The following is a 20,171-nucleotide window of genomic DNA, read 5'->3' on the forward strand; positions in this document are numbered from 1 at the left end:
CTTTTCTCACATTTTGTTGTACCTTTTATTGTTTTTATGTGTTCTATACTTTCTCACTTTTGTTTTAAATTAGTATTATTTCCTAGTACTAACACTCACAGCTGAGACTGCAAAGTGACCGAAAGAGCAGCAGGGTCCAGTTTCAGTTGCATTTTGTCATGTCTTATTTTGCTCACATTTTACTGCGTGTAGCAGCTTAGCTGTTATTTGGGTACAAGCCCCCTCATTCAATGCATCTTACTCAACTAGCGCTAATGTCTTTCCGTGCAGTGAGTGCGTGCCATGAGTGTGCTGGCAGCACATCAAATGCAAGCCTAGCAAAGCTTGACCATGCACAGACTGCACCCTGCACCAGATACTTTGGTCTTTCCACGGAAGTCCTGAATGAATGCTGTATTTACTCTCCCATTTGGGTACTTTAAACCTTATTGGTAAGATGCGTAATTTTAAACATTTAGGAGAATATTTAAGAGCCTCTAGCGCCATTTCAACGTCACATTAGTGTCATTTTTTTACGTTAATGTGGCGTTAGGAGGCCAAAAATGCTGCACCATATTTACAAAGTGGCACAATGCATGCACTGCGCCACTTTGTAACCCTTTGCTCTACATTATGCCTGTGCCAGGCATAATATATGCAAAGGGGGTGTTCCCACATTAGGAGGGCCAAACAAAATGGTGTAAGGAAATCTTAGAGATTTCCTTGCGCGACTGCTGTCGGCACTTTTAATGCCTGCTGAGAGGAGGCATTAAAAAGAGGCTTCCATTGTTTACAATGGGCTTATGGATGCTTTGCAGGATTAGCGTCAGAATTTTTGACGATAATCCTGCAAAGCTCCAGACTAGCGTAATACATTTTGATGCTAGTCCCCTTACTACCACCATGGTGCACCATACTGTCAATAAGGTGCACACATGGTGGCGTTAGGCGGGCGCTAAGGGCCGCAGGAAAAGTGGCACTGCACTTTTTGCTGCGCCACTTTTCTGAAATATGCCCCATAGGGCCTGATTTAGAGTTTGGTGGAATTGCTACTTTATCAAAAACGTGATGGATATCTAGTCTGCCATATTACAATCTCCACAGCCTAAGCTGGGATTGTAATACAGCGGACTGGATATCCATTACATTTGTGACACAGTAACCCCCCTGCTAAACTCCAAATCAGGCCTTATTCTTCCTTTGGGCCCTTTCTCCTGCTGGTCATGCAAGTTAATTTCCCTCACTTGCCTGGATTGTATTTTCGATTTCTCCCTGTGTACACCTGCTACATGGCCTCATAAATCTATTCATTTTCTATCGATCTCAGATCGCCCCCCCAACCATCACTTGGGCATATCTATCCTAGACACCAATAACCCTGATGTCCCCGTTTTCTCACTGAGATGCGGCTGTAAGCAGGAAAAACATCCTGATATTACTCTTTCAAGTCCTGAATGTTTCTCCAGAATTCACTGATAACATCTTGTTAAATGAAGTGAAGACGTGTCCGGAATTTATCATTATGCTTCACATGCAAAACGTTACTTTTCCCATCATTGACAATGCTAGTTGCATGATTTTTAAGATACTAATAAAATCCTTGCTATCAATCAATCAAAAACATTTATTAATCGTACTACTCACCCGGTAGAGTCTCAAGGCGCTGTTGGGGGGTATGAAGGGGGGAAGATGCCGATTACTGCTCAAAAAGCCATGTCTTGAGGTGCTTTCTGAATGTCAGGAGGTCCTGGGTCTTGCGTAGGTTGGTGGGGAGGGAGTTCCAGGTCTTGGAGGCGAGGTAGGAGAAGGATCTGCCTCCGGAGGTGGTGCGTTGGATGTGGGGGACTGTGGCGAGGGTGAGGTCAGCAGAGCGGAGGAGTCGAGTGGGTGCGTGGAAGTTCACTCGTTCTTTGAGGTAGGCTGGTCCAGGGTTGTGGAGGGATTTGTGGGCCTGGATGAGGACTTCGAAAATGATCCTTTTGCTGATGGGCAGCCAGAGAAGGGATCTGAGGTGAGTGGAGATGTGTTCGTGGCGTGGGAGGTTGAGGATGAGAGGTGCAGCTGCATTTTGGATTCACTGGAGTTTCTGCTGAAGCTTGGCTGTGGTACCTGCGTAGAGGGCGTTTCCGTAGTCTAATCTGCTGCTGATGAGTGCATGGGTGACGGTTTTTTCTATGCGAATTCATTTGAATGTCTTCCGTAGCATGCGAAGGGTGTTGAAACACGAGGAAGATATGGGGTTGATTTGCTGGGCCATGGAGAGAGATGAGTCTAAGATGATGCTGAGGTTGCATGCGTGGGTGGAGGGTATTGGGGTGGTCCTAGGGCGGTGGGCCACCAGGATTCATCCCATACTGTCTTGTTGGGGCCGAAGATGATGATTTCAGTTTTGTTGGAGTTGAGTTTGAGGTGGCTTGCTGTCATCCATTTGGCGGTGTAGAGGAGTCCGGCGTGGAGGTTTGTTTTGGAGATGGAAGGGCTCCTGGTGAGGGACATGAGGAGCTGAGTGTCGTTTGCATACGAGATGATGGTGATTCCGTGGGGACGGAGGATGTTGGCGAGCGGGGCCATGTAAATGTTGAAGAGGGTAGGGCTGAGGGAGGACCCTTGGTGGACCCCGCAGATGATCTTGGTTGCTGGGGACTGGAAGGGAGGGAGGCGGACTGGAAGGGTTCTTTCTGTGAGGAAGGAAGTGAGCCAGTCGAGGGCCTTGTGTCAGATTCCTGCGTTGAAAAGGCATGCACGGAGGATTTGGTGGCAAACAGTGTCGAAGGCTGCGGAGAGGTCCAGAAGAATGAGTGCGACGGTCTCACCCTTGTCAACTCTGGTTCTGATGTCGTCAGTGCAGGTGATGAGGGTGGTCCCAGTGCTGTGATTCTTGCAAAACCCAGACTGGGATGCGTTGAGTGCATTGTTTTCCTTTAGAAAGTGAGACAGACAGGCGTTCACTATCTTCTCAGCGACCTTGGCGGGGAAGGGGAGAAGAGAAATGGGGCAGTAGTTTGTGAGGTCTTCCGGGTCTGCTTTGGGTTTTTTAAGGAGTGCAGTGACTTCACCGTGCTTCCAGGTGTCTGTGGCATCGAAGGAGCTGTTGATTACGGTGCGGAGCTGGGGAGCAGTCACTTGTGTCGGTGGTGGTGATGGTGGGTGCAGATGGTGTGAAACTGTTGTGTATGTCTAAGATTTTGAGGTGAAAGTAGTTGCAAAGGTTTTGTGTGTGAGGGGGGTCGATGGTGCAGGATTTGGGTTTGGTCAGCTCTTTGATGATGGTAAAGAGTTCCTTGCTGTTATGTGAGTTACTATCTGTGCATTCTTTGTAGTAAGCCCTTTTGGTGGCCCGGATGAGTTGGTGGTGTTTGCGTATGGTAGTTTTTAGGGTGGAGACGTTGTTCATGGAGGGCTCTTGGCGACATGCTTTCTCAGTTTTGTGGCCTTCACACTTGGAGGCTTGGAGTTCAGTAGTGAACCAGGGGGCGGTCTTGATGCTGCGGGTGTTGTTGTTACTTTTCATTGGGGCGAGGAAGTCTGCGCAGGTTGTTAGCCATTGTGTGAGGTTGTGAGCAGCGGTGTTGGGGTCGTTGGTGAAGGGGGGTGGTGCTTGTGTGAGCTTGGCATTCAGGTGTTCTATGGGGATCTTGTCCCACATACGGTAGGGTGTGGTGTGTTGTCGGTAGTGGGTGGAGGGTTTCGTGAAGGAGAAGTGGACGCAGTGGTGGTCGGTCCAGTGGAGTTCGCTGGTGTGTGTGAATGTGATGTGGTTGCTGGAGGTGAAAATTGCGTCCAGTGTGTGTCCTGCTGAGTGAGTGGGTGAGGTGACCAGTTGTTTGAGTCCTAGGTTTGTGAGGTTGTCTAGCAGGGTTGTGGAGTTGTGGTTGTGGGTGTTTTCCAGGTGAAAGTTGAGGTCACCAAGGAGGATGTAGCCTGTGGAGGTGAGGGCGTGGGGGCTGATGGTATCAGTGATGGCGTAACTGATGGGGGGGGCGGGATCCTAGTGGTCTGTAAATGCAGGTTCCTTTGAGGGTGGTGTTGGCGTTTATGTGAATTAAGAAGTGTAGGTGTTCTACTCTTTCTAGGGTGTCGTGGGTGTTGGTGGTGATCCTGATGGAGCTTTTTGTGTATGATGGTGATGCCTCCTCCTGGTGCGTTTATGCCTTCTGGGATGGCTATGGCTATGTCAGGTTCTGATGAGGGGTTCATCCAAGTTTCTGTGAGGAAGGCGATGTCAGGGGAGTGTGTTGTGATCAAGTCAATGGCGTGCTTGTGGACTCAGCGGGTGTTTAGGAGTATGCAATCAATCAATCAGGTAATTTATAAAGCGTGCTACTCACCCGTCAGGGTCTCAAGGCGCTGGGGGGTGAGCTACTGGTCGAATAGCCATGTCTTTAGGTGTTTCCTGAAAGACAGGAGGTCCTGGATCTGGCGTAGATGGAGTGGTAGGGGGTTCCAGGTCTTGGCGGCAATGTCAGAGAAGGATCTTCCTCCGGTGGTGGTGCAGAGAATGCGGGGGACGGAGGCGAAGGCGAGGCTGGCGGAGCGGAGCTGGCGGACGGGGGTGTGGAAGGTGAGTCTGTTGATAAGGTAGGCTGTACCTGTGTTGTGGAGGGCTTTGTGTGCGTGGGTGAGTAGTTTGAAGGTAATCCTCTTCGATACGGGTAGCCAGTGTAGGTTTCTGAGGTAGGCAGAGATGTGGTTGCGTTGTGGGACGTTGAGGATGAGTCAGGTGGAGGTGTTTTGGATATGTTGCATTTTCTTTTGTTGTCTGGCCGTGGTTCCTGCATAGAGCGCATTGCCAAAGTCCAGTTGGCTGCTGATTAGGGCGTGGGTGACTGTCTTTCCGGTTTTGACGGGAATCCACTTGAAGATCTTGCAGAGCATGTGGAGGGTGTTGTAGCAGGCAGAGGAGACTGCATTGACCTGCTGCGTCATGCTGAGTGCTGAGCCCAGGATGATTCCGAGGTTCTGAACATGGGTGGTGGGGGTGGGCGCGGCTCCAAGGGATGGAGGCCACCAGGAGTCATTCCAGGCAGATGGGTTGCTGCCGAGGATGAGGATCCCTGTTTTGTCTGTGTTTAGCTTGACGCAGCTTGACTCCATCCAGTTGGCGATGGCGTGAAGTCCATTAAGGAGGTTGTTTCTTGTGGTTGTGGGGTCTTTCATGAGGGAGATGATCAGCTGGGTGTCGTCTGCGTAGGATACTATGTTGATGTGGTGGGCTCGTGCGATATTGGCGAGAGGAGCCATGTAAACGTTAAAGAGTGTTGGGTTAAGAGAGGATCCCTGGGGGATGCCACAGATGGTTTTGGAGGATTCGGACAGGGAGGGCGGAAGGCGGACTCTCTGGGTTCTGACGGAGAGGAAATAAGAGATCCAGTTGAGGGCCTTACCGCGGATCCCGGCGCTGTGGAGGCGTGTTCGAAGGGTGTTGAGTGACAGACTGTGTCGAAGGCTGCGGAGAGGTCCAGAAGGATGAGCGCTGCGGTTTCTCCTTCCCCAAGCATGGTTCTGATGTCATCTGTGTGCAATTAAGGTGTTTGCTGGGGCTGTTGTTGTTGTGGTGCGTGTTAGTGTTGTTGTGGTGCTATAATAATTGGGGTGCAAATTTACAAACGTTCCAGTATCAAGACAGCTTTCAGCTCCAGATTAGCCAATCTTATGTTCATGTTTATGCGCTGAAATCAATTTGTTTTCAATGGGTGACCTCAACCATCATCTTCATGATGCATGCAACCCATTTATTAGACACAGTTATTTCTAACACCTCCCACGTTACTGCTGTAACACTTATTCTGCTGTTTTGCACATGCTACTGTGTGGTGCCAAATAGTTTTTCTTTCAATGCTGCATACTTAGCCACTGCATTTAAATACCATTGCAAGCAATCATGCGCAAGTCTAAACTCACCAGGAGATAAAGACAGCTCTCCCCTCTATCCACCTCTTCCCCTTGAGTATAGTAATCAATTTTTATAGTGATTTTGAGTCCCAGCCTTTGGTTACTCACAGCAAGTACAAATATAAGACCTCACCTGCTGCAAATGGCACAATACGTTCTCAATTCATCAACAGAAGCCAAAATAAAGTCTTCAACTTTGGGATGTTTATTAGGTCCTTGTCCACTTAGAATCCACATTCAAGCTTGGGACTTGGTTGTGCTCAACCTTTTAGCACTCTATAATGCTTCCATAAAACTTGCCAGAGTTCCAGATTGCTGGAAACATATTTTTGTTATCTTCATATTAAAAAAACCCTTTCTTAATCCTCAGACTTCTGCTGACTACCACCTTATCTCACAATTCCTTTACCTGCTAAAGTTCTAGAGAAAATTTTCAATAAACAACTCACCAAGTTCTTAAAAACGAATCATATTCTTGGCATCTCCAAATCCATTTTCCATGTCAATCACAGCAGAGATTCTGCTTTCATTGCTGCCACTGACTGTCTCAAAATGATTACAGACTAGGGTGTCTCAGTCCTTCTTCATCTATCAGCAGTGTAAGAACTGTCTCATCACATTCTTCAGGAAAGGATCTTACAAATTCTTATCTGCCAAAATGCTCTGAAATTGCTACCTTCCTTCCTAACAGATAGAGCCCAGGTTGTAAGCACTGCCTCCGACAGCTCTTCACCTACTCCCCTGAAAATGGAAGTCTCCCAGAGCTCATCTTTGAGTTTGCTGTTGTTAACGAAATGAGTGCATTTCTTTGGCAGCTCTCAATTTTTCGTCACTATCTTGAACAACCCCTTTATCAGCAAAACCAATTTCCATGCAGGTATTTTTGCTGTTTATTTTGGATGCACTGGAACTGCCTAAAACCTAACTTTGATAAGACTGAAGTACTTCTCCTGGTTAAGCAAGCCACCTATCACCTAATGAATGGTGGCCGACTGTGCAAGGTGCAACCCCCACTCAGGTTTAGTTGTTAGAGAATCTAGGCGTTATGTGCAGTAATGATTTTTATTTGTTTATTTATTTATTTACTAGATTTATAAAGCACAACAATCATCCTCAGGGAGATATCCTGACGCTAGATCGAGAATTACATAGCACCATGCACAAACCATAATAGGGGGAGTAGCCAAGTCTTCAACCTCCTTTGAAATGTAAGGAGATCAGCGATAAGGAGGAAATCAAAAGGCAAAGAATTCCAGTGGATTGCTGCTAGATGGTTGAAAGAGCGACTACCCATTCTGGCTTTTTCAATGTGCTTGGCCCTTACCAGAGCTAGATTAGTGGAGTAAAGTGCACGTGTAAGGCTTTCAAAAAGTAACTTGCTTATGTAACATGACTAGCACAGTTTGTATATGGCTCAGCAAGAACGACCAGCTGCTTTGCCATTCTGAAAATGATTGGAAAGATATTTAGAATCCTTCCACTGGATTTGTGGAAATCCTTAATCCAGTAGCTCATTATTTTGAGGCTGGACTATGACACCTCCCTGTATCTTGGTATTTCCCTTGGATTGCTGGTGCAACTGCAAAGGACACAGAGCTCAGCTGCTAGACAGATTTATAATTTACCTCAAAACGACCACATATGCACTTTTCTCTGGGATTCGCTATGGCTTTCGGTAGAGTTACCTTCAAAACACTACTTAGATCAAAGAGCTTTGATGGCATAGACCCTATGGCCCATATTTATACTTTTTGACGCAAAACTGCGCTAACGCAGTTTTGCGTCAAAAAAATTAGCGCCGGCTAACGCCATTCTGAAGCGCCATGCAGGCGCCGTATTTATTGAATGACGTTAGCCGGCGTTAGCCGCCGGCGCCTTCTGGTGTGCGTTAAAATGGTGTGCGTTAGGGGAAAATGGAGCTTGGGCGTCAAGAAATGGGGCAAGTCAGGTTGAGGCAATTTTTGCACCTCAACCCGATTTGCGCCATTTTTTTTCACTCCCAACCCCCATAGAAATGACTCCTGTCTTAGCAAAGACAGGAGTCATGCCCCCTTGCCCAATGGCCATGCCCAGGGGACTTGTGTCCCCTGGGCATGGTCATTGGGCATAGTGGCATGTAGGGGGGCACAAATCAGCCCCCCCTATGCCACAAAAAAAAATACTTACCTGAACTTACCTTAATGCCCCTGGGATGGGTCCCTCCAGCCTTGGGTGTCCTCCTGGGGTGGGCAAGGGTGACAGGGGGTGTCCCTGGGGGCATGGGAGGGCACCTCTGGGCTCCTTCAGAGCCCACAGGTCCCTTAACGCCTGCCTTTTGCAGGCGCCAAAAAACGGCGCAAAAGCGGTCGTACGTCATTTTTTTTGACCCGCCCACTCCTTGGCGTGATTTTTGCCCGGGAGTATAAATCCGACGCACATGCCTCGGAGTCGATTTTTTATACGGGAACGCCTACCTTGCATCTCATTAACGCAAAGTAGGTGTCCACGCTAAAAAATGACGCTAACTCCATGGACTTTGGCGCTAGACGCGTCTAACGCCAAAGTATAAATATGGAGTTAGTTTTGCGTCAAAATTGCGTTAAAAAAAACGACGCAATTCCGGCGCAAACGAAGTATAAATATGCCCCTAAATATCTTCAAAACAAGATCCAGCTTCACTAGATTAATAGGCTGCTTCTTTCAATGAACGCCTAAATCTTGTCTGTGCCACTCATTTATTGCAGGTGGTGTGGAAGCTGCACCTATACCTACCTCACCCCAAAAAAATGGAACGACCTCCAGCTCCAAGTTCATCTTCATATTTCGAGGCAGTTTTTCATCATTTCAGGAAAAAGCTGAAAACAATGTTTTCTCGTCCCCTTGAGTTCTTTTCTGCCACTGGTCAGTCTGTTTTTCAGTAATCTAGCATCAGTAACCTATTGCCTCAGCAATAGTGAACTATACAAATCACAAAACATAATTTAACATTGACGGGTATATCTCATACTGCAGCTATATACAAGGAAAGAGATCTCAGAACTCTTGACATTTTCTGCATCTCCGAGTCATCATTTCCATGTATAGAAAAACTCATTCCCTGTGGACTACACAAATCTTTAGAATGAGTGAGCAACCATTTGATCCAAAAGGTCAGTAAACACGTTTGTACTTTTCTAGACTTTAATTTGTATACCTTTTTTCCAGAATCGATTAGGATATCTTGAAATTGCTGATTTTACAAAATCTTGCCAAGCATTACTCCTAAATTTTATAATTTCTTTATGCATAAGATGTTTTCATATACTAAAAATTGCATAACATTATTATTAATGTTATATGTAATAAGTCATGTTAGTTTTATAGTTGCCTATGCTTTATTTTTAAGGAGAGACATGCAACATTTTGGAGTGAAAGTTAGTATTATAGAGCCAGGATTCTTCAAGACTGGAGTAACCAGTTTAGAGCTTATTGAGAAAGATCTGCTGCGTCTTTGGGAACGGCTTCCTCCAGAAGTAAGATGTTCCTATGGAGATAAATACTTTGACCAGTGTAAGTATGAAAATCTTATGCCCATTTATCTTTCGCTTTCAACGTTTTCTTTTTATGTCAACGTTTTAGAGCCATCCAATGACAGCTACTCACTGACTCGTGTCCAAACCTTCCCCCCTTATCATCATTAGAGTCAGGGCTTTATGTTTATGATTTGTGAGAATGAGTCCCAGGCTTTCTAGTTAACAGGCAGAGTAGACAGAATAAGATTTCTTTAATAGGAGAATACATTATGCACATACTTTTGTGTTACGTCTTTGAAGTGGGAGGCCTAGAACATGGACCTTGTGTGTCACAGAAATAATAGTTATAGAATTGTTGTGTCTAAATTATATTCTCCTCCAAGCATAATGGTCTATTGGGCTTGTGAATGAGGTTTCCCGTTTTATAGACATAATAGAAGTGAGAAAGGAAACGTTATATTGCCGTGCAGAGCTGGCTTTACTCATAGTGCATTACAAACAGTTCACTAGGTCAGCAAAGCATTTGAAAAGCATTTTATGTGTACTTCTCTGAATAGGACAACTGTTCTCATGAAGCAGGGTCACACTGGGTGGGCCATCCAAAACCCAAATGGAACGGAAAATATGTATGATTCAAGGTTTTGGTACATATATTTGGACCTAATTTTAAAAGCCCTATCATTTTTGCTAGACAATTTTAAGGTAATTGTAAGATGCAAATTTCAGAAGATAACCCATAGGATCAACTAGTTAGACTACTTTGATTAAGTAGTTTGTTTCAGTGCAAGGGTTTGTTGGAACAAGAGATTGCATTGTGTGCAACTTGGTAGCTCTAAAAACGATGTAATGCCAGCATGTGCTGAGACATCTGGATTGACAGCTTGTAGAAGATTCTTCTTATTATTACAAGTGAATCTATTAAACCAAGATTCAGATTTGGCAAAGAAAGAATCTGAACACATGTAAGTGTTTACAAAAATCTAAATCCATTTTGGGAAAATCTGCAATGCAACATAATGAATTCCTCCATTTATGAAGATGTGTAAGTGATGAGCAATGTTCATTAATCATGTGTACCTTTCAAAAAGGCTTAGGGGCAGATTTAAGGAAAGTGGCGCTGTGTCCAGTGTAGCGCCACTCTCCTTGAGCCTCTTAGCGTCACCCCTACCACAACCATGCGTGTGCAGTATCTAAGATATGGCGCACCGTGGCGCAGGGTAGGGGGCAAGAGCATCAAAAGTTTTGACGCTATTGATGTACTGTTCAGGATTAGCACCAAAGTTTTGGCGCTAACCCTGAAGAGTACATAGGGGCCCATTATAAACAATGGTGTGCCCCCTTTTAACGCCTGCTCTGAGCAGGGATTAAAAGTGCCGGGAAAAATGGCGCAAATAAATCTCTTTTTTTGTCCCCCCTTTGCATACAATATGCCTAGCGCAGGCATAATGTGGCGCAAAGGGTTACAAAGTGGCGCAATGCATGCATTGCACCCCTTTGTTAATCTGGCACATGGAAAATGCCACCTAGGCGCTGCCTTAATGTAAAAAAAAATGATGCTCTTAAATCAGGGCCTTAATGTTTCATTGAACATTTTTCCTTAAACCCATGGGGTTTTTATGTCTGGATATTTTATATGTTATCAGTGATCTAGTGTGATTGTGGGGGCATTACGTTCTTTGTCATGTGTTCTATGATGTCAGGTGGATTCATAGGTCTCAAAAGGCGGATGTTGTGATAATTTTCACCAAATCACCATGATCTTTTAGATGCATTTTGATTTGTCTGAAACGTTCACCTCCAGTGTGCCAGTGTCAGAAGGAGTGCTCTTTCTTCTAGAAGGCAGGTTTCACCTGTTATAACAAGAATATACTTGAAGGGAAGTTGGAGCACCACTAGCCTGTTATTGGGGGCCAAAGATCAATAGATGGAAACACTTCCAAGGCAAGTCAGAAAGAGGACTCCAGGTGTGGGATTTCTTGCATAGTGGGTGGAATGAAGACAGAATAGAAAGCCAAGTTCCCAAAGTATCCTTGTCTGGCAACAACTATTAGTGGGTTACTTTCACTCTGTGCAGTTTCTCCACTAATTCGCATTCCTGCATTTTTATTTTCATTGTTTCCTCTCTCCTGCTCTTGTTCTCCAGGCCCTGTAGAAGAAGCTTCACCACTTCTCTTCTTTCCATTGGCATCTACAGTGTCTTTTGTCTCAGGAGAGAGTCCCTCCTTTCTCGTCTTGTGTCCTTGTACCATATTCAGGTAGCTGGCCACTTTAAATCGACCTTTGCACAAAACAATCCTGCCTGCACCATGGTCCGAGAGTTCTTGCATTGGTGCAAGGCAGCATATTGTGTGTCAGCAAAAGGAAAGGACTGTAATGCATGGTATCATGTTAAATACAGCACATTCCTTGCCTTTTCATTTCATGGAGTGCAGCGGGATGGCTGGCTGCACTGCCTGAACAAATTATAAATCTGTCTCTAGGTATATACTAAATGATTGGGAAGTCATCATGAGGATTACTCTACCTTAGGAAGGATGTAGTGAGGGTCAGGACAAGCTAGACACAAATAGATATGCTTGCCTCAGGTGGGAAGAAGAAGATAAGGAGTGTAAGCAGGACCTAAGTAAAGTAGACTAGGGATGGTGTTCTACGCACAGAATTAAAATGATTTCCTGGAACACTCAGGGAATTAAGAGTTTAATGAACCAACAGGTTTCTAGGCAGATAATAGATTTATATGGGATCTTGTGTTTCCAGGAAACATGGCTGTGTGTGGAACCCCTACAGATAGATAGTTTCTTGCAAGAGAGCAATAAATAACCCCTCGGTCATCTCTCTGGTGGTATCCTAAATCTAATATCAGCAAAGATTGCTTCTAAAGTATGAGAAATTAGTACCAGAAGCAACTGGATGCTTGCATGTGGTGTACAATTACGTAATAAGAAGATGAATTCAGATTGTATTATTGTTATTAATATTTGTTTGCAACCAAAATGTTCATCTGTTTATGATGGTGAGATGGAAATGTTTAAGGATGATCTGATCAAAATCTCCTCTATGTATCCACCACACTTACTTGTACCGTTAGGGGATTTTAATCACAGACTAGCTCCTTATAGTATTGAGTGCATGTATGATGAAATGTTGTCCATATTCAATACAAACCCAGCTATTTATCAGAGAAGTGCTGTAACTGTGAGGGATATTTCCCTATTAAATTGCCTTACCTCAAATGGATTAGTCAGGCTAAATGGGCGTGTTCCTACGGATTTTACAGCAAGGAAAATCTTTGTGTATGGTAATCAGAATTGCCCCATTGATTATGTCTTTGTGTATGCCTGGGCTTATGATCAAGTTGAGCAGTTTGAGGTATTACAAATCGAAAGTAGTGATCACTATCCCTTACATACAATCATAAATATGGGAACCCCTCCAAAAAAGAGAGCAAGCACTCCCTTTAAAAATTTGTTTTCCATAACACCTAAGCACAAGTATAACAGAGAACACCTACCTGTGTTAAAACATTTCCAGCAAGTGCATAAGGTGATCAGCAAAGAAGAGATACCTGTAAAATTCATCATTTATTATGACACTATAATTAAACAAGGGGTAGCATGTTTATAAGTCAATATAAAGTTAAGAAATAATAATACAAGTGGAAAAATGCTAGAGAAACGAAATAGAAACCTCTGGTTTGATAGCAAATGTAGGCACCTAAAAAAGCAAATAAGAAAACTGGAAAAGTACTAAAGGCTGTTGTGAAATGAGGATAAAAACCACCTCCCTGAACTAAGAATAGAGCTTAAAGGGCTGATAGCTAGTAAAAACGGATTGTGAATGAGAAATGCTGGAAAACCATGTTTGAAACAAATGAGACTAATAATATTAAGAGATTCTGTAACATGGCTTGTGGAAGGAAGAGGGAAAACTGAGATGTTTGATGGAAAAGGATGCATGGGTGCCATTCTTGGAAGAATTATACAATAAAAGAGCTCTGAATAGCCAGCAACGCACCACATTTAATATGTGATGAAATAAGGGAGCAGTTTTCCTTAGGGATATTTAAGGTTTTAGGAGACTATAACATCAATTAATGTACAAAAGCAGCCCGTACAGATAACCTACCGGCTGTAATAGTGATAACAAATATTGAATGGTGGTCTAGTTTGTTTTTTCCGTTATTTCAAAAAAATGTTAATGGCAGCACATTCCCTGGTAGTTGGAAGGGAATGGTGATTAAACCCATACACACAAGAGGGGGCGCTCCTGCCCCTCAGAACTATAGGTATATACATTTGTTAGACATGGGTGGGAAAATCTTTGCAGATACTGAAAGAGTGGGCAGAAACAAATTGGATATTCCACATAGAGCAAGTTGGTTTCAAGGAGTGGCAAGCTACAGCAGATCAATGCTTTAGTTCGTGGGCGTTACTAAAAAATCGATAGAGCAAAGAGAAGGGCCTATGTGTTTGTTGTGTGGACTTTTGCTAAACATTTGTAAGCATTTATAACTGTTGATTGGGGCTTACCGTGGAAAGCCCTAAGAAAGTATGAAATACCATGCAGCCTACTATTAATTTTACAGGAAATACTGAAAGAAAATTGGGCACAAGCAGAAATAGAAACAGAAGGGTCCCTCTGGTGGAGAATATATATCAACAACGGCTTTAGGCAAGGCTATGTTCTGGCACCGTTGTTTTCCTTATTTCTAGCTGATGTACCAAAACTACTAGGCATACCAAACAGCCTTAGCCCTAAAATTAATGGTATCCATATTAGCTCCCTTCTTTATGCAAATGATTTGGTCATCATGGTCTTGACAGAAATTGGACTTCAGAGAAAGCTAGGTGTCTTTTCAATTACTGCACCAAGAAGAAATTAATAATAAATTTGGGGAAAACCAAAATGTTACCATTTGGGAAAAAGAAGGTAACGTTTAAGTGATTTCATGACAACACTGAAATTGAGGTTGTTAGTAGATATAAATACCTCAGGATGTGGTTTGTGAATAATTTGTCATGGAAACAACACATTGAAGCCTCATAGGTAAAAGCCCTTTCATTGGTTTGGGGACTTAAGGAATTTGATAAAGAGTATGGGTGGCGCTCTTTCAGACCTGCATTGGTAGCATATTAATGAAGGATTTAGATGCACTTCCACTATGGAGCTGATGTATTCTGTATAAGTGGAAAAGACGAATGGGATTTTGAAGAGGTAGCTGTTTGAAAAGGCTATTGTCTCTGCCAACAATGGTCCAAGCCATCAAGATGGAGATTGGACTAACAACATGGAGCTATTTAGCTTATCTGAAGAATCTTAGGTCCATATTTATACTTTTTTTGCACTACATTTGCGTCAGTTTGTGACGCAAATGCTGCACAAACTTACAAAATATAATTGTATCTTGTACATTTGTGCTACCTTTGCATCAAAAAGTGATGCAAAAGAGGCACAAAAAAAAAGTATAAATATGGGCCTTAAATTCTGGATGAGAATAGACATGGGTTTCCCCAAGATTTCTACCCTATGTAATAAGGATATCATGAACAGCGAATTAAAATGGCAATGATCATTTAGGGTAAATATTGATCATGTATGTAATAAACTAACAATAAGATACAATGTGCAAGACACAATAAGTATTAGTAAGGATGATCTTGCATACTGGCAAAAAATATGGCAAGGGAGGATGGCTTGAGATACCTAAGAAATAAGAAATCAGTATCTTCTTTGATAACTTGGTGGCTGGAAGAGCAAACTTTTCTCTATCTAGAGAATCTACCAAAAGATTGGGCCTCTTAAAATTTAGATGTGGGGTTAACCCAGTTTAAGTTCTGATGTTCAGAAGTTTTATCTAGATAGGAATAATATCTGTAAGTGTGGTATAAAAATAAAATGTGATCTAATGCACATTTTTTTGGAATGTCTTTGGGTCTTAGTGCAACAGAAGGTAGTATTGAGACCTATCTTAAAGAAATATGATGTTGGGGATAAGCAGCAATCAGCTAGTTTATTACTTGAAATGAGGTAAATTGATTTAGTATGTTCTGTGGGGCAACTTATACACTCTGTGAATTATATTTTATTATAGACCTGAGTGATTTTAATTATGTAGAATATGTAATTAATTTTATTTTTTAAATTGGTTTATCTTGTAAAACGGTCTTATCACTTTTATGAAATTTACAGTGTCATTTTTATGGTATAAGTGTTTTAAAAACTGAGATCTAAATAAACATAGACTTACTTCCTGAATCAACACATTCTCCTCAAAAGACAACATTCAACCATATAATAACATATATCTATAAATAGAGTCCACTATTCAAGCATGAAGGGGGATATTACAATTTGCCCATAATCTAGTACTAGAGGATCTTGCCATCACAATTGCCAGAAATATAATGGGTGGGATATCAGATGAGAAACTGAACAATATCAATTTAACTTTGATGGAGGGGCACATAAAGTAATTTACTCATCTGACGGAAGACAAGAAGTCAAGAGTACAAAAAACCTGGATCTATATACACCAGATAAAAAATTACACTTTTATATGTGGCTAAAGTAGGACACCTGAAACATTCATGGTTATGACGATAGCCCCAGGCATAGAACATTTTAGGTGTGTAATACACAACTTGAATGAATTTAAAATGATGAACCTTAAGGCGAGAGACATGAAGGATTGTTAGCAGTGATGCTTTTAGCTATTTTATTGTCAGTCATTGTTTCACCAACTATGTACCTCAATCAAGTTGCCAGGTTTTGTAAATTATCCAGTAGCACCTCAAAAAAAGGCACGATATATTTACTTATGGTGTAAAGTATAGGGAAAAGCAAACATTCTTTAAGAGTCTTTGAAAAAAGGGAAACATTTTATGTTAAATATGAATGTAAATTAATTTAAAATATTTATTTTGAATATAGAACAAAATAAAATGCTACAGCGCTATTATGTCAATTTTGAATGAAGTGTTTAATTAACTTTAATATATTATTTAAATTGTCTTCCATAAGTTCAAATTTAATACGAGTCCTAATCAAAAGTAAAAAAATTGATTTTATTATGTAGAAATCCTTAGTAAAAATCGATGTATAGAATTAATTAAAACTAATTAAATTGAATTTTAATAAATACATATGTCACAATACTTTTTATATTCAGAGAATGTTAAAACATAAAATGTTTTATGATTAGATAATTCAACATTAAATTATATTTATTTATATTTTAACTACTAAAATAATTTAATTAAATTTAAATTAGCATTATTTCCTATGCAGTTTTATTTTAAGGTCCTACTTCTACTCTATAGGGAGATAATAATTGATTGTCTTATAAATTTTAGATATGGTTCTAGATACATAGAAAACAACAGTGGAAGTAAGGGACTCCCCTTGTGAGTCCCTCTGTACTCGGTACATAGGAAAGTTAGATGAAGAGTTTCACATACATACAACTTGAACCAATAATTCCATATAAGTGTCTTAATTTTATGTAAGAATAGAGGTCCAAAACCTAATCTAGGTAATTCCTGCCTTAAGAAAGGCGTGGAGACCCTGCTGAATACCTGTTCAGTGTCCAGCAGGATCATCCTAGCAGAACTGCCAAGGGCCTCAGTGATATAAAAAATAGCCACTGTCAGTCTGGCATGTGCACTGTAGTAACTTCTAAAGAAACAACACCATCCTGCATTGCATCAGCCCAGTCTTCTCCAGGGAGATACTCTGTTAGCTAATATGTTAGTGGACATTTTGGAGTCGGAGTTTATAAGAAACATTGGGTGATAAGAACTACAGTGATTGCTTGCTTGTATCTTGGTCAAAGTCATTCTTGCTAGGTGAATGGCTCTTTATCTTTTTTTAAGAAAAGAACTATATATGCTTCTTTCCAGAAAGGGGGGAGCTTTTAACAAAATAAATACATAAAAGAAATAAAAAATGTGTCAAGATAGAGGAAAATACTTTATCGAATTTTGAAGGCATGGATTCTGGACCGGTTGCTTTGACCCAAGGTTAGGCATGACAATAGCTTTTTCTATCTCTTGCTTTGAGGTAGTTGTTTCAAATAGTCCTTGTTGTGCCTTGATTACACTAGCATATGATGATATCTGTCCCAGAGTAGCAAGACAAAGTTCAGCCTAGTGTTCTTTAAATGTCATGAAAATAGTCCCTTTATTCCAGGCTGCCTTCCTCTGAGAATTGGCAATAGCTTACATGCTGTTAGTAATAGCCATCTCTTTTGCTCTGTCAGTTTTGGTGCTAAAATTCTCTCCATCTTTTTGTTGCTTTCAAAGCATTTAATAAGACGATTCTAACAAGTGATCCTTGTAACTCTAACCCCATCATTTTGTTAAAGAGAATTTTAGTGCTAATACCTTTGTTATGCAGTTTTTCTTCACTGTGATTGGTGAGTTTTACTGAAAAGAGCAAGCATGCTCAGTTTCTAGAGTGAAAAGGATTACCTTAATTGTAGTATTTCCATCCTATCTGTTTTATCCCATGTGATTGAGAATGTGAGGATTGCCCATCTCATATCTGCTTTGGATCACTAATATACCATACTGGAAGAAGCTATACTAGTATTAAGAATCAGATAATCTGTGATTGTCAAGATCATATACAACAAGTAGTTAGAATCAGTAGGAAGAGTTCTATCAGATGTCCATGTTTCATGTCAAGGTTCCACCAATCAACACTCACAAACAAACTGCATGTATATTTAATTGGACACAGTGTCCGTATTATGAATGTAGACTTTCCATTGGAAGCTTCACTTTTTTTTAAACTGTTCTATCTACGGTAAGGATGAGTTGTGATCAGCCTTTGTAACCCATAAAAATTAACTGAAGAAAGTTGTTGTAAAAAATATGAGTTTGGTCTTTTTATGTGTTTGGAATATCAGCAATGTGCATTTGGAATCGTAGGGAAAAGTCCACACCTCTGTTAGGCTGTCAGCTATGACGTTATTTTAATTCCACAAGAAAACAAGGATTGATTTTCACATGCATCACGTACACAAAGGTAACACTAAGGCCCATATTTATACTTTTTTAGCGCCGCATTTGCGCCGCTTTTTGACGCAAAAGCGTTGCGAACTTAGAAAATGCAAATGTGGCACTAAAAAAGTATAAATATGGGCCTGTATTTTGTAGGTTTGCGCCGTTTTTGCATTAAACAAATTACGCAAATGCGGCACTAAAAAAGTATAAATATGGGCCTAAGTCTATCAGCAGTTCAATTAGAAGGTAGCAATTAATCAAAATAATGTTCAACGAATTATCCTTGTTCAGTACTTTAACAACGTAAAGTGCCATAAATGATATCCTACATTTATTCACGAGGAAATATTATATTTCTTTTAGACTTTGATAATCCGTTCTAAACTTTACAACACATTTCTGTTTATAGTCCTTCTTACATATTATCAATTTCTATAAGGAGACAAGTATAAATGTATATATATGAGCTGTAGTCATTCCAATGAATACTGATCAGTGACCAGTACAAAAAACTGTTTCCACTTAACTCTTTCACCAAAACAAATCTGTGGTTTATTTTTACTTTAAACCTTGTTTTGAATCAATATTTTTATTATGTTTCAGTTACTAGACTGACACTGAACTAAGCTATGGCAGGACAGGTGAATTTCTAGTTTTGTTAAAGCATCTGCACTGATTATTACTCCTTTACACTTTATTTTCCCAGATTTGAAGTGTCAGAAGCTGTCAATGAACACCTTGTGTGATGGAGACATTTCCAAAGTTACCAGATGCATGGAACATGCCTTGACAGCTAAATATCCAAGGACTCGGTACGGAGCTGGGTGGGACGCCAAGTTATTTTGGCTTCCCCTCTCCTATGCCCCAGCATTTGTAGCCGATATATTGTTGAAGATGCTACTACCAGCGCCTGCAGCGAGCAAGAAATCAGTGTCTGGAAACCAGATTGCTGTGTGAAATCATTAAATGTAGGTTGCAACCCAAGACTGAAAATCGTACAAACTAATAGTTTAATGAAATGTTTGACAAATATAGAATTTCTGAGAAGCAAAAACGGTTTGATAAAGACACTTTACATGGGATTACTCTTTAAGACTGCAGAGTATGACATACTAAAATCCCACATTTCTAAATTAAAAATCAACTAACAAAACATTAAAATACGTAGTGTTTTTGCATTTTTTTATTATTTAATAAATTAAATGACACACATTTTAAGGTCGATGTTGTGGGTGAATATATATGTTATTTGAACATTGATAATGAATTCAAATCATTGTATTATAAAACCACATGTTTAATTATTTCTGCTATCAGTAAAAATAAATTTCTTGTTTCATTATTTAATTGAGAATCAAATGATTTATTGTGTTATGAAAAATGGAACAGTGTATTCGACTCTTAACGTCGTGGGATCTTTGAAGTAGCTTTCTTCCTTCATCTAGCAAGAGTAACTTTGGCCGAGATGCAATGAAGCAAGTAATGCTCCCTCATTAACCACAGAAAACATGAAATTGACCTAGCAGGCACAATTCATCAAATTCCCCCTCAAGCAAAATCTGCCCCTGAGCCCATACTCTGTACCTGCTTTCAAGCCCAAACTCTATTGCATAGTCCAAATTCACATTTTTTTTTAATGCTATGTTGGGGTCTATTCACAAAGGCATTCTAGGCTATGTAGAGTAGTACTCTTTTATGTACTCTTATGTACCCTTTGTGAATTGGCCACAACATAACAAAATGAAAACACTCATTGAATATTTATACATAATTAGTACAAATATGAAGGACTATGCCCTGTTTG

General features: G+C 41.0%; 1 protein-coding gene across 1 annotated transcript in view; it reads left to right on the forward strand.

The window, feature by feature from the left end:
• Positions 1 to 19,700, forward strand: part of LOC138285401 (retinol dehydrogenase 5-like) — a 237,324-nt gene extending 217,624 nt beyond the window's left edge. The window contains exons 6-7 of the mRNA XM_069225285.1: positions 9,236 to 9,399; positions 19,074 to 19,700. Coding sequence (XP_069081386.1) covers positions 9,236 to 9,399; positions 19,074 to 19,324 — 415 coding nt within the window. The 3' untranslated portion in view covers positions 19,325 to 19,700. The remainder of the gene's footprint in view (positions 1 to 9,235; positions 9,400 to 19,073) is intronic.
• The last annotated feature ends 471 nt before the right edge of the window (positions 19,701 to 20,171 follow it).

Source organism: Pleurodeles waltl, chromosome 3_1 (assembly GCF_031143425.1).
Source record: "Pleurodeles waltl isolate 20211129_DDA chromosome 3_1, aPleWal1.hap1.20221129, whole genome shotgun sequence".
NCBI lineage: Eukaryota > Metazoa > Chordata > Amphibia > Caudata > Salamandridae > Pleurodeles > Pleurodeles waltl.